General features: G+C 33.2%; 1 protein-coding gene across 1 annotated transcript in view; it reads right to left on the bottom strand.

The window, feature by feature from the left end:
- Positions 1-6331: 6331 nt before the first annotated feature.
- Positions 6332-16419, bottom strand: part of rl (Mitogen-activated protein kinase rl) — a 36422-nt gene continuing 26334 nt past the window's right edge. Inside the window, exons 5-8 of the mRNA XM_068773988.1 lie at positions 14448-14564; positions 13503-13670; positions 11312-11500; positions 6332-8991 (exon numbers count right to left, since the gene is read on the bottom strand). Of these exons, the coding sequence (XP_068630089.1) occupies positions 8872-8991; positions 11312-11500; positions 13503-13670; positions 14448-14564 (594 nt within the window). The 3' untranslated portion in view covers positions 6332-8871. The remainder of the gene's footprint in view (positions 8992-11311; positions 11501-13502; positions 13671-14447; positions 14565-16419) is intronic.

Genomic DNA, 16419 nt, shown 5'->3' with positions numbered 1-16419 from the left:
TTCCATCTTTGTCGCTTAAAAGAAGTTCTATAAGAACCTTTTAGCACATCGGAAGTCCAGCGCTCGATACTCTAAAGGCATTTCTTATTTAAGTATGTAAACTGACCTTGCTTTTGCAGTGGAATGCATGCCTTAAAAATTCAGAAAGTTTTGCTTTAATTTTTACCTTTACCATCATACCGAAATCCACCGTCTTATCTTTAGCTTCACTGCCTTCTGCTCCGGATTCAATATTTTTGTCACAAAGACGAATATTTTATTTACTCGCAGAAGTTATATGATACCTAATAGTGAGATACGTCTTCTTTATCGATACAGCTACGAGACCAGAGAAAACTGCTTTCCGAGAAGTAAGTACCATTCATCACACGGCGCGGTTACTTCTGTTTCACCTGCGTCTACAGTTGTTTTTGACACGTACTACCAAACCCCTCTGCGACAAAGATCTTTCCAATGATAACTGGTTTAAACATTCTGTCTAGATTAAAAAGGAAATTACCATTCCGGAAACAGTAGATCATTTATAGTGATCACTTTTATATGAAGAATGCCGGAAGAGCCCAGTTTAATAAGAACAAGAATCAAGTTGAGCTCGCGTGTTAAAACGTGGCTACGAACCCAACGGGTTCCAAAATATTAAATTTAGAGCACTACAGACTGTTATGTGGAACAAGTTTTAAAATATCTACGATTACAAAATATGTGCTATAAAAGTCACTTTTATTTTAATAAAAACCAGAACTTTCACCATCATTTCAGTCTTAGGATGTCCACGGCTAGACATAGGACTCCCGCACAGATTTCCATTTAGAACAGTTGCTATGTAAACAAAAATACAATATTGCCATACCTATTTTAGATACTTCGTACCAATAATCGTGAAAGAAATTGGTAATATTTTCTGGTTATAGCACTGCGTTAACGATGTTGATGGGCTCGTAATAAATTGCTCGTTATGTACGACAGCCGCGCTTCTGATTACCTACTTAACAAGTACGCGATGGTGAAAATTTTACCTCCGAGTGACATTAATGTTTAGCGCTTTTAAACATATTGTAAAAAATTAACTCGAGATTTACTACGCCTAAAATTTTCGAAGAACCATTTATTGTTTTTGTCGTGACTTGATGTCTTAAACTTTGATAAAAGATTTATACACGGACCACCTGGTCGTAAATCGTACTAAGTTTGACGAGTAAAGTCATGAGAAACACTGCCTAACTGTTATAAAATGTCGTTGTAGAACAATATAATTAAGTTCCTTTTTAATAATAATAATAAATTTATAATGCACAATACACACAAGATCCAAATTTAGTACAAAAATGCACATAAAAATAAAACGGAACGAACTAATGTACTAATTACAAAATTAAACTAGACTACGCTTGAGATATTTTTTTCTTATTATCATGTTAGCTTACCTCGTCGTTTCAACCCATAGACGCCCCCTGCATGGCTTGGGCTTCCTTCAAAGGTATCTATGGAGTAATATATACATAACCGCCACGCATGGCTGTTGGATTGGCTATCGCTGTGTGGTGTTTAGGTACGCAGAGGAAGCTGCCGCCCATCCTTTGGGAACTTTTTGGTGAGCAGTGGCAATTCTCTCAATCATAATTAATGCATAAATTGTAGGAATTGTAAAAGACAGTGCCCCGGGTATCGAACCCGTGAGCAACGATAGCAAGTCTCAGTCTTCTACCACTGGGCTGCCACTGGTCTGCCACTGCTCACGTACATACTACGCAGGAACAGAAAAAATATCCATTATCTTTAAAACATCGCGCCTAAGTGTTTTTACATTATTATGTTAACGCAAAATATTGACTTAGGTAACAGTGGATCCGCAGCCGTAACTTGCTCTTAAATGTTTGCTTAATTTGTGCGAATCATCTTGAGTTGGAACAGGCGTTTCATTTGTCCTTAATTTTTTATTTGACTTTTAGGAACGTCTGCGGAAAGAAATAAGACAACGAAGTTAATTTTTGCGTCCTCCAAAAAACTTAATTATTTCATTAAAAAGAGAGAGCTTTCCTCTGTTTGTTTTAAATCATATATTTAGTTCATTGTTTTTTTTTTAATTTGCTTAGCGCTAAGTGCCAATGGCTTTTCTAGCTTTCACTATTCTGAAAAAAGTTTTTAAATTAGTGAAATGACTAGATGATTTGTAATAAATTCGAAAGGAATTATTTATAAAATCTTTCAGAATGAAGCTTTAATTTATGAAGCTGTTAATTATCTAATTTTATCTGCAAGAAATTTAAACAGTTTTGTTTAGTTTATCCCACACCTCTGCCTAAATACCAAAATATAAAGTATATTATACATGGCGAATGTATTATTAGTAACACATTTGTCCACAAAGAGTTTTAAGTCTTTTACACCTATTATCAAAAACCTGTATAACTAAGAATTTCTCACACTAGTTGTCACTTAATTAGTAATAATTTAATCACTAAAAATTAAATTAGAAAACATTAATAAACCTTATATCTAATACATTTGATAATGTATAAAAGTTAAGACGACATTCGACGCTTTCTTTTGTGATATCAAATATCATTAATAAACATGGTATCGATAGATTTTTTATCAAAGAAGCATAAAGAGAATAGGTCGATGTCCTTATTGTAATTCCAATGGCGTACGAATGTAAATGATCTCTCTAAAATGCTTTTAACTACGTAGACGTGTAGAGTAAAACTTAAGCAAAAGGCACACATACGGGCAGTATAACTGAACACAACACTGTTTACTTGTTAATTTAAATGCTATGTTTTACACTCAATTTTAATGTACAGCGACATTCCATTACCATACCGTTCATCATATATTCATCTTTTATCTGCTCTGATTTATATTTTAATGAGTTTATATAAAGAAAATCTATTACAATTAATAACCTCACAATAATTAAGATTAACTTTTTTCTTATACTTGTTTTATAGAGTCATTAATATCAAGAGTCTCATATACTTATATACAGGCTCTTAATATAGGTATACAAGCTTGAAAGAGGTAAATAAAAATTTAAGCTTTTATACTTATTTTCAACCACCATCCGATGATCACTCCGAAATGTGTTTAGTTAATTTATTTTTTCTATAGCATTGCGACAGACCTTTGTTGTCGTTTTGTGACTACTTGCATAACATTAATACAGTATTAAAATATTGTATTCCCAAGCTTTATTTATTCTATCGAGCCGTTTTGAAGAATGGAACGAATAAACTGCTGTATGTGCTGTGCTGTCCATCGAAATATTACGATTAGGCTTTTTTAACATTGAAGCCATTAACATCCCGCTAGATAAATTACGTACAAACTTTAACCAATTACAATTAAAAAATCATAGATTTCTACTTAACGTAATATTTTATAGTGCTGGTGATCCAAAGTGGTCCAAGTGGAATATCAGTGGTCGATGAGAGACGTAGACGGGGGTCTATGTTGAGGTGAAAAAAAAATGGAGGTCTACAATTCGTAAACAAGAGTCCACGGACTTACAGCGACACAAATTTATTGGCTTTTGATATTGAAGAAGAAAAATATTGGCTTGATTTCACCTATTAACGAAGGTAGGTAATATTTTAACAGTGTACTTGTGCTGTGAGCAAACGCATAAAACTAAAACTGGATTCGACCACTTTTTTGATCGTCCAACACAATCGAGTAAGTTCTATTTTTTTTCTCTCTCAAAAACATTTAAATCTCAGTTGGAACTCAGCCACAACAATAATTTCCATAGATAGATCTTCTTCTTTTGAACTGATGGACATCCACCGCAAGGCATAGGTCTTTTCCAGAGATCACCAGGATGACCGGTATTGCGCTGCCATCTAGTGGGGGGCCTTCATACTTACCATTTATGTCTTTCTATATCATCTAACATCTTTGTCCAGTTTTGGGAATATGGTAGAAATATAGATTCAGGTTTCAATGGGCTTCCAATTTTGAAAGCGGTCTTTATAGGCGGTGGATAATTGTCATGAAGAATACAGTATCTTCAAAACAATGAGAAGTTAATTCTAAAGCAAATGAAGACAAATTACTCAAGTTGCTGAAGTACCTCTTCTTCCTTTCTTTAGCTCCACTAATTGCTGCCTTCCCGTCTCCTAAAGCGGTATTCATACACTTCGTATATTTAGTTTACAGCTTCAATTACTTTTGTCTTGTTTATAAATGTATTAGATACGCTTTACCCGCAAACTACGAATACTGTTTAGAGAGAAAAACTTTGAAATATTTTATTTACATGAACAGTTTCTATTAAATAAAATAACGATATTTAGTTATATCGTTATTTCGAAGTTTGTGGGTAAAATATAGAGATGTTCGTATTAAAATATAAATTAATATTTCTGTTTACATAGTTATTTACTTTTTAAGGTTATAAGTTGTAATTATTTATGGGTAACCTGTATGATGTTATTTTTATAATTATTATTGATAACTACATCAAATGTGTAACTTATAAACCGTATAATCTTACTAATCATAGTACCCTGTGATTAGTTATAGGAGTAAAAGCCTTTATAGCTTGTGCATGTGTAGTTCTTTTAGGTACACTACATCCAAAAATCAAAGGTTTCAAAAATAATAATTAACGTAACTATAATGCAGTAAATGTGGATCATTTAAATATTTCAAAATTATCTGTTGTTTACTATCTGTCTCTGCAGACTTTGTACTCGGAACAATGCCTGTCCCGTTCTAATGAAAAAGAATATATTAATGTAATATATTTTAGAGTAGTCACTTTATACTGGGTTACAAGAGATGTGAAAACTTCAAAGATTTTTACTGATAAATGAGCTATACATGGCGAACCTTTAAAGCTTTTCCACTTATATCCTATCACCATAAATACTGGTAATATTTATATTTTTTATAAACCATAGAACAGCAATCTTACCAAAAAATTATCTCAATCGTAATTAACTAAATCAAATGTGTTGAGGGTAAATCAAATAATTTTAAATTATTTGTTGTTCGTTCTTACTGGAAATAGAAAAAAAATCGTTCAATTCACGCTATTTATTGGGAATAAATTACGATTTTTTCGTCTCAATCTACAATTTTACCACGATGTTTTAAAAAATAGACCTTTCGTTAAAAAGAACCATGTAACAAAAATGCAAATGTCATTTAGATCACTAAAGCCCTCCCGCGCATAAAAACTTTCACTTAGGCGTATTTTGGAACATAGTACGCAAAAGATTCCTCGAATTCGCTAATTACCTTTTATGTACCTTGTACTAACGTCTTTAAGAGAGGTTGGAATTTCACAAGAGAATTAGATTTAGAAAAGAATAAACATTTTCTTATATTTTTTGTGCGGGGTTATTTACCAAGATATACTAAAAGGGAGCAATGTAATGTCTATTACAATCTAATGGAGGTCGTAAAACTAACATAAAAAGACTAATATACTACTTTAAGATGTTCAGTAGAGTTAATAAAAAGATATTGCACTTCGAAACGTAAGGATTGCTATTAAATATTTGATAAATAAAAGAAAATAAGAAAATATTAAAGTGGTTTCTTTAAGGACAAATTACTATGTTATTACGTCTGACTCATTTCTCGTTTCATAACCAGTGATTCTAGGTTTTTTCGCCTTACCATGCATTTACTGGAACACTGAAAATCTACATCAATAAATCCTTTGAAATGAATGAGGTGGAAATCTAATGCATCTCTTTTAGGTGTGGAATGATGAAAGTAAATAGCCAGAGCTGTCAGAGTAAAATTAGTTTGTGAAAGCGTAGCTCTGAGGTTTTTGCCAAAAGAAATCAAACAAATATTTACCCGCCAAAAAGATATTAAACCAATATATAAAATAGCTTGAACTGTAAACCTTTTAAAATATCATTTTTGTTTACGGGAGATAGAGATAGACGCAACTTTCATATGCCTTATGATTGCTCTTATGTACTATTTATTTCTTCTGCTTGCTGTATAAATATGAGGGGACCGGAAAGTAATGTCGCTTAATGAAATGAAATTCACACAACTACATTTTTAACAAGTTTTTTTTTATTTCTAATCAACACTATATTCACCTAAGTTATCAACAACCTTTTGCCTTCTAGTATACATATTTTCAATGCCGTAGCTCTTAACATCAATCGGTTTTTCTGTAAAATATGTCGACAGAAACGATATTACTTTCCAGTCCCCGCAATATAAAGTATGTAAGTAATTGTGTGTAAATTTTTTTAGGATGTGAAAGAAATAAAACAAAAAATATTTCTTGATTTGATTTTATTTTCATAATATTCAACTGTTGACAGATAACAAATGATCTTACAATATCCAATTTGTACATATTATTACTTAAGAAAATATGGCAACACTCATATTTTAACAATAAATACTTTATGGTATTCTGGTGTTACTTTAATGTAATTGAAAGACAATTTATCGATAAGAGCAACAAATGAAATACAAAAAGACAGTTTGTTAACACTACATCTATTTGAATTGAAAAATAATTTAAATATTATTGAGTCAAACATGACAGAAATAATGACGAGCGTCTTGCCAGACTAAATACAAACAAAATTATTATGTTTTATTTATCATAAGATTGTCTTTTGCCATCAAATAAATAATTGATCAGTTCAAATAATATTTGTCATAAGCCTTAAAAAAAACATTCTGGCGTGAGGTCTACCACCGCGCCGCTGTTAACTTAAGTAACATCGATGTATTTTCGTAGAGAAATGATTTATTGCGACGAACTCGAACGACAAAAGCTTATCATAATTATTGAAAGAATTAAATATATTTTATTCACAAAAACGTCAATGACACATGAATGCAAGTACTCTCTAACAGGCTGTCACTACACCTCAACTCACAGTTTAATACAAATATTGCAATTAAATTAATCATTTGATTATATCATTTAAAAAGTCAACTGCAGACCACGCTTAGATAAAACCTAATTTATTACGGATAAAATGCGGAATAAATACTATAGAGTTACACGAAGAGTGGTCGAGTGTGGTGTCAGCCTTATAAAGTTAAAAAACTATGAGAGTAAATATAATAATGCAACATTACGCCCCAACACGAGAGTGAGAGATCCGAACGTGCTTAGAGCGCAAACATTTCACGTTCGAAATTGCATTTTCAAAATTCGCATGACGAAAATTTATCGTCAAAAATGCTCCCTAATTTCTTTTTAACAGACAACGGTAATCAAGTCTTAAGAAATAGACCGCGACCGCACCGAACAAAGCGCCTGTCGCGAAGCGAACACGACTCTCCCAAACAACACTTTATAGATATAAATAGAGAGTAACAACAGATTATAAATTGTGAATAGACTCGCGCGTTACTATCACAAGCCGCCGCCCGCCGACCAGCGCGGGCCGTTCGTTGAAAAACTTGCTCCGAGCCCAGCGTACGCACAACTGTCAAACGTAACTCTCGATATACCCAACCGCTACATCTGATATGAATCAACTATTCTAACTTATTGTGCGTAAACATGCGAATACAGGGAAGACGAGGAATTATTCATAGATCCATTGAAAACCGACAAGTTTTTTAACGAAGCCCATTTAATTACGACAATCAAATTTTAAACATCGATTGCAACTCGCAAATTGATCACAATGGATTTAACCGGTAGTGCGACAAATTAATATTCGGTGACATTTGAAAAATACATCAATTCAAATGTAAAAGTATTTACACCGCGGTTCCTCGCTTCGTTCCATCAGAGGCATATCCGATCGTATTGCAAACGTTATTTAATATCAGACGAATACATAAATTCTCCCTCGTGTAATACTGTAAAATACGTTTTCCAGAAATTTTCTACCGACGCCCTCAGGACCACATAAACTTCAATTTAGAAAACTCACGACTAGGTATATTTAACGTTGATAAATTTCAGAAAACTATCTATCTAAGTCTACCTCTCAATATAATCCTACTGTCTGAACTTCATACACTTTAATGTAAGACGCGTATGTAAATTGCTCGAGAACGTCATATTAAGAGAAACATCGAGAGAAAAAACAAAAATGGTGGTAATCTCTAAGTAACCGTCATAACCTTTGGTAATTTTTATTACTCGATTTGTTTAACCGCCTAAGTATTAATGAACTTTATAAATTCATAAATAATGAACATTAATCAAAACAACGTAAGGTTTTCGTGCAATATATGACATAAATTTTTATCCAAAAAAATAGAAGCACTGTTTCCTGATCCATTTAAGTTTTATTCGTTATGCTTAAACCTATTTGAAAAACAGAAAAGTACTGTAATATTCAAAGAATTGAATTAATCACAATACCACTAAAGATAAGATATAATCGCGACTGTTGATAAACGGTACGAAGTCGCAGATAAATCAAACACAAATAAATTCAATAATCGCTTGAAAACGAACAAACGAACGCTTACGAACGTCTCGCAAATTTAAAACTTCACTATTTGTAATATTTAATAAATCGCAAACGCAAATTTGAAGAACTAACTCAAGATTACCAAAAAATGTACAAGGAAAACTAAATACATTATAAAATAAGACGTAAGCACCGGCATCGGTCTTGAGCGCTGCCTTTCCCCTTCAGTGTTCATCATCATTACACTTCAGTGTAATGTATTATCAGAGGCATTCAGATAGAGTAAGATGTTTTTTCAGTGAAAGGGATTATCCGGTGACGCAACACATATATTTGTCGCAACTCTGTTTTTAACAATCTCTCAAACTGATCCCCACTTTTCTTTTTGCGCTTCAGATTTTGCCGACACCCACCAATAAATCAACCGCTTTCCCCACCTACTAATACGTCATTGCGCTGATGACTTCGCGCAAGGACACGCGTGACGTCAATTAGGTTTTTACGCGCCTTCGTTCTGTTGCTTGAACATGAGGGTTTCCTCGAAGATGTACTTCTTGAGTGTTTCCTTGGGCAAATTATCCAGCTCCATGGCGAATCTGAATGGTTCTTCTGAGACTGGCTGTAATCAAAACTCACATGTAAACAAAATATTAATTAAAACCAATTTTTTATTATATATAAATACTGAGAAGAGATCCAGAAGAGTCCAATTAGATGATATTGATTTTTTTTATCGGGTATCAAATATGCTCTACCTAATCTAGTAAGAGGTTAAAAATCAGTACGCTCGAAACGAGTCTGGATTTTAATTAACTATTTTGAATTATTTATTTATGATAGGCAGTTGTTACTAGTACCAAAGTTTAGCATAACAATAAGGCCATCTTAACTGTACCAAGTTGTGTACTTAATAAACTAAATAAACAATACAATCATCATTTGAGAACGACCCTGTCCATAACAATGCGGCATTAGATCTTCTTCACCTTGAGACATAAAATTATATGTCTCATTAACCCAGCGATTTTACAAGCAACTAGATCATAATAACAGTACACACGCTTCAATGAAATAAATTAGTTAGATAATACATATTATTTTAAATACAATTTATTGTTAAATAAATTATAGTTTACCCAAAAATAATTAATATAGCACTCTTCTCAGCGACAATAATTGTAAAGAAATTTGTTGATAGATTAATCTTTGGTTATATTTTAAAAAGGCGCACAACAAACAATTAAAAATGTCTTCCCAATTTTTTAACCTAAAGTTTGTCGATGCACTTGCCATGGATGTAAGAAAAATCGGAGAGGTTAAATAGAAATCATTCTGAAATCACAATAATTGTTGAATAACATGTCGCACCGCGCAAACGAATGCCCATAAACCATTAGTGCAACCGAAACCAGTGCACACCGCCAAAGGTATAAACGCGGCGAGATGGAGGGGAGTATTGGGGTTACGTTCCTTTATTCTGTCGTCAAAATGAGCAAAGAGCGAGAAGAAAAAAGAGCATGATAGCCTCGCAACGAAAAAATCATTTTATTCAGCCCCCTCCTCGCTGCGCTTCCTTAAGGCGCGGTACAGCGATTTCGGTAGGACTATCACTAATGAATTGTGAACTTTCTGATATTAACTACGTGAACCGGTAAATACAGCATAGTTTTTCCATTTATGTATATACACATGTATAATAAATTATGAAAAATAAAAATTGACACGTCTTAATTTGTAATTCAAATCCCATTAATCTATAGACGTGTTCTTTAATACGTATACAGAAATACTTTCAAAACAAGAGTGATTTCATCATTATTTATGTTAATAACAATAATATGAAAACACGGCTCGGTTATAGTTTAATAACAGTACAGTGCAAATAAAGAGGTAGATAACATGTTAAGTACGTCACACACGTTTGAGCTGTAACGTTTATGTTTACGATATTTGCGCTGTCCCCGATTACGGCATCGTTAAATTAGTTATGGCGGTAGTGAAAATGTACTAGGAAAGTTCACGGCCGTCGAACATATATACTCAATTTTCTGCAGAGATAACGGTCAAGCATTAATCTTATCTAATGTCTCCGTTATACATAAGGTTATATTCATCATATTTCATCATCGTTCATCATTTCAGCCGCAGGATATTCCTCCCCCATACATTTTCAATAGAAGCGATTTAAAACGGCATCTTTATTAAAGATTGTCGACCTACGCTGCGCCTGCCGTTTCACGGTCTTTACTCCAAAACCTTCAAGCCATCTATTCTGCCCGCTATATGTTCAGTTCACTGCCTGTTAAACTTGCTAAAACACCGGGCTAGGTCAGAGACATTTTCTAAACTATGGAGTAGACTTTAATGATTAGAAGATTATTAAATAGAATAAACTATTTTCAGAGGTTCCGCTTTTGCTAAAGTTGGTATAACGTGTCACTTCAATCACACAAACAGCTAATTATCGCCTTCCGTCGCCCATCTAAACCACAAAATCAGATATAAAAGTGCTCTCCATGATATGCCCGCGCTTGAACTTTAGTTGAATATGCATTCAAGTATCCCATCTGTGCTAATGTTTATATTTATAAGGGGCCGTTCATAAAATACTTGCTCTGAAAGAAACGTCGTACGGGGACGGTCTAAGAAAACGACGAATGAAAATCACCGTTAAGCTACGTACTGTGGATAATAGATATACCAGAATATTTAAGAATCTTTATTAGATATAAACAATAAATATATTATTTTTATTTTTTTTATTTCAGGTAATAAATATTTGTTAATTTTTATAAATATCCAATATTGGCTAGTGGTTTAGAAAAGTGGAATATCAGGTGAGACATTTTTTAAACGGACATAAAGAAAAATTACATATATCACGTAAAATAAATATTTAGTAATAAAACTGCTCAAATAGCGTGGCAGCGTACACTCACCTCATCATTGGGATCATAGTATTGCTCGAGGTACGGGTGAGCGAGGGCCTCCTCGACGGTGATCCGCTTATGCGGATTGAAGGTGAGCATGCGGTGCAGCAGGTCCAGGGCCCGAGGATCCGCCCCCGGGAACAGGTCCGTCCAGGGTACACGCGGCTTGTACGGCAGCGACTCCAGATACCCGCGCGCCTGTTGGTAACCACGGAAGGTGAAAACTTGCTCACTATACATTCATAGTTCTTTTTTAAAGGTTTTTTATAAATTTTAATTATTGCGATTGACAAAAAAAAAGTTTGGCAATGAAAATTTAAAAGCTTTGTTTCATTACTTATAGGACCGACTAGAAGAGATTGTCTCTCATCCGTGTGCATCCTACGCTGCACTGGCCGGTTTGTCGTCTCCACTTTATAACCTTGAGGCCCCAACGGTCAGCTGTGTTTGTAACCAAATATTTTGACGTTCAAGGTGGCGTATACGACTATGGCATTTTTTATCTGAATATTCCAAAACTAATTTAGAATTATTATCGGTTAAGAAATAAAAGTCTCTGAGCAGTAATACCTGCGGTATGTATTACCGAGCATAAAATATCATAATCAGTGATATTGTAAACGTGATAAACAACTGTTTTATGTAAACAAGCACTTGTTATTTTTATTCCAAGAAAGAAATTACAAATCCAGTTATGTGTGTAACCATATAATCAATTGACCAAGGAAATGTTTTCACTTGAAATAGATTATCAGAAACTTTTTGTTCTTGAATGACATTTTGTCTATTTATACATTTTCACGTATATCAAAAATATATAAGAAAATCACTTTTAAATAACAGACGTTTCTTTGATTAATTACAGTATTAAATTAAAATATTGCATTTAATTAAATTGAAAAGCCAATTTAAAAGGTAATTTAGACGTTTATTATGCAAATTAGTTTTCATTTTAAAAGAAAAGGACGTTGTCCTATTTCTTTATTTACTTAGATATACTGAGCAAAGTTAACATTACAAGTTACCGTATATTCAATAGTTATGTTATTTTTGTAATTTATATTCAATTTAAATTAACAGATTTGTAAGTAATATTTATATATGTTAACGTTCTATTTGATTATTTATTTATAGAAGTTAATAAATTATTAACAATATTACTATTAATACTGTGAGACAGATCCACGTCTCCGATAGAGATGCGACTAAAACGATATTATTTTATAAATAATCATTAATATTTCCTAGAGATGAAATAAATTTTAGCTCATACCCACGAAAACTTTTAAAAACATAGCCATTTTATATCCTGTACCGTAATTAACGCAGAATAATAGGTAAAAGTTGAACAAAAAAAAAACCGCTCGGATCTGACACCAAGGCTGAAACAAACCAACAGAACCGGCAATTGAGAGGTGCGACGACAATGGCCGTCGAAACTTTTCCTTTCCCGACTATTTTTAGCGGGATCCGAACACAAAATAACTGCTACGAAAACAAAACAATGAACTAACTTTTATACGGAACACCGCAACTTGTTAGCTCTGCAACAATGAAGTCCGTTTTTATAAATTGAGAAACCACACGGTGAATGGTTTCGATAATGAAAATATGTACCTTTCGAGTCATTTATTTCTATAGCGTGGACGTAGACAAAAATAGTATTTATTCACGTTTCAGTTTTAATAATTTCAAATATTGAATATGCTTTTTAAACTTCGAAAACTCTATAATAGTACGTTATTCATTTGACCAATGAAGTTCTCTTTTGAAAATAAAGATTATCAATCCATCCATACGATGCATAGCAGAGGTTTCCAAATCCACATTCATATATCAAATAATATAACGTTTTCACTACATGTATAATCTAGTTCGGGACTTCCATCTATGTACTGACTCATCACGATATCTATGGAACCATGACGATTATGGACTTGAAATTTGAAAGGAATATTCTTTTGACCGCGTAGAGGTCAGCTAAGAACGAAGTATAAAAAAAATCCACGCGCTGGAGTTAAGGAGGCCTTATTTAAGTACGCAAAGCGAGCAGGGAACAGCAAGAGTTTTATGTATGAGAAACAATGAAAATATTTTGCTAAAATAATCTAGAGTCGAATGCTATGTCATATATCATAACGTTATAAATCGTAAACCGATTTCCAGCAAACTTTTGTCGGAAAACTTTAAATACACATACCTTCTCGTTTATGATACAGTCGAGGTCCTCCTGGCTCGGCGAACCAAGCACGCCAAGGATATGATTTAGCTGGTCCAGATAATGTTTGCCGGGGAAGATCGGCCGATTAGACAGCATCTCAGCTAGAATGCAACCCACGGACCAGATGTCGATCGACTTGGTGTATCCCTGTATTACGAAATTTTCTTTTGTATTAAATTACGTAGTTCTTCGGTAACTTAAAGCTTGGTAAAAGAATGAATAGTTAAACAATAATAAATGAAGCATAGAACATTAAACAGCATAGTCATATTTGGCATCCAATAATTAATGACCTTATTTATTCCATCTAGATAGCTAAGACGACTTGTGAATATTTAAGCCTAGGAGACAAATCGAATTGAACATTATCCCCAGGCGTTCGTGAACTACTTATAATTCAAAGCAATTTAAGCCAGTTTATTAAACATATCGCATTTACATATATTTAGATGAATGTCTATTTCATTTGGTCACGCCATAACTAGACAATGATATTTCATTTATGAGAAAAAAAATTAAAATTATGTAAAAATATTCATACAATGTACTATTGAAACTTCGTATTTGACATATTGACTGGAATCGCGTGCGTTTGACAATTCGGTCTGAATTTCGTGCGTTTGTCAGTTCACACGCTGAAGATTTATGTCGTTTAACAACTAAATAGTATCTGTCAGTATTTATCGACCACAAAATTAAATTATTCATTTTACATTTATTCAAATATATAAAGTGATTGCTCTGAAATATATAACATGATTTACTTTCTGCTAACAAATTACATCTGGCAATACAAAACCTCAAATATAAAATTAAAATAAAAGCGTAGACCGTAGGTGGGCTATTTAAAAAGAATTGCAATCGAGATCTTGATACTGTTCATGTACTGTAATTCATTAAATGTTAATATATAATATACTTTACCTTGGAGTTAAGCATGATCTCCGGAGCCCTATACCATCGAGTGGCGACGTACTCCGTAAGGAAACCCGTGTGATCGTGATCGGGATCCGCCACACGCGCCAACCCAAAGTCGCAAATCTAAATTAAAGAAAATAGTATAATTTTAGAAATACAAAATGACACTGTTGGCTTATAATATATTATAATACTGTCTCTATATCTATGTATAATCAAAGAAAAGTTCTTGGGAAAACCAAAGGTAAAAAGAAGATCCACTGCGTCTCTATATGGGTTTGTGAAATTTTCTCTAACATTTTACATGTAAACAATTTTTCATATGAAGTATATTTACTTAAAAAAAGTATTATTCATAAAATAGCTTTCAAAACTTTTAGATTTTACTCATAAAATATTGGTTATTTTAAATTATTACCGAGAACCCCATGTTTCACTTATTTAGATAATATTATTTTAAAGAAATAAAATCTTAAACAAGCATTTAATAACTTAAATCTTACATAATTTACTCGCGTCTGAAATAGGCTGTGCCTGGTTTAGAATGATTTGCTTAAATTTTCTTATTTAATTCTGTTGTTATAGGAATAACAAAAAATCATTACTTATAAAAATGTTTCTTTTAATGATACGCCAAATTCATACTTTCTTTCAGAAAAATATTATGAATATGTGTTTTAATGCGGCATTTCAGCAACGAACTACATTCTTCGCTTTCACCATCGGGAACCGTCTCTCATGTACCACGGAATGCCAGCTTTGACATATTGATAAATCATTAGGCACTGTAACGAACACTTAAAACAGTAAAGACATTGATTTAAAATGGTTTACGCTCGTAACAACTGTAAAAAAGATAAAAACACGTAAAGGAATATTTATATCCCTGTCACGCATGCAATTACGACACTAGGAAACGCTTTTCAATTAAATTTATTATGTATCAAGCTAATAAACCCGACATAAAAGAACACTTAAAATTACGCAATAGAGTAAAGAGTTTTAAACTATCTTTATGATATTTTTAAGAATAACCGAATAAAGGATATACATTTAAATTTGTTTTCTAAATGTAAGAACTGCTGAACTAAAATATTAACTACAGCTTTGCAAAAATAATTACAAGTTAACATCGTTGAATTCAATGACGTATTTTCATCCATTGTTTTTAGAATCGCAATGTTTATTTATTCGGATACTCATTAATATTTATTAAGCAGTGCAGAATAGCGTTTTGTCGTCAAACAGCCCGATTTGTCACACTTTAATATTGGATAAGTTTCCGCTGGCAACGTGTAAACAGCTACTGGTTCAACCGCGAAACCATTATTTGTCGTCGGCGTCTCTGAGAGAGTACGTCTAGGTGGAACGCTATAAATTTTTAATGACCGACTCCCGTTTCACTTTATTAGTTTTTTAAAAATGACATAAGACTCTCGACGCAACACGTTGGTTATTTCTTTATGATAATACTATTGTTTTTCACCCTTCTGCTAAACTTTTTTTTCAAGTGAGCAAATCCTTTATGGGATGGGGGATTCCGTTGCATGGACATAGAAAGCAATATGCCTGACTCCTACAGGTTAAATCTCCTCGGTCTTCTTTGACGCTTTCTGTTAAAACAACAGTCAGGAGTTTCAACAGCGATGACGTAGTACCTCAAGGTTTTAAGGTAAAACTGTTTCACCCGTTATCATATAGACACGAGCAAATCACTCCAAGGCCTAGGCATTGTTATAGGGATTGGAGAAGGACGTGGTATAACCCTTCCACCGACGTCTAGGTCTCCGACTACCAATGAAAAGCTCAGATGTTCTTTCTCACTTTTCTCTACTTTCCTTAACCAACTCAAGATTAAGATTAAAACCAGACTCCATTATATTTTACTAACGAGTCCTAAATTATTTTCACCACATCGATAGAAAACTAGATAAGTTCGATAAACTATTAGCCATAGGGAATGTAGACGGTAAAATAC

This window comes from Battus philenor, unplaced genomic scaffold (genome assembly GCF_028537555.1).
Source record: "Battus philenor isolate CCGP_79_NKW_IND1 unplaced genomic scaffold, ilBatPhil1.0.hap1 SCAF_6, whole genome shotgun sequence".
Lineage (NCBI taxonomy): Eukaryota > Metazoa > Arthropoda > Insecta > Lepidoptera > Papilionidae > Battus > Battus philenor.
This window is presented reverse-complemented; position numbering and strand designations above follow the sequence as displayed.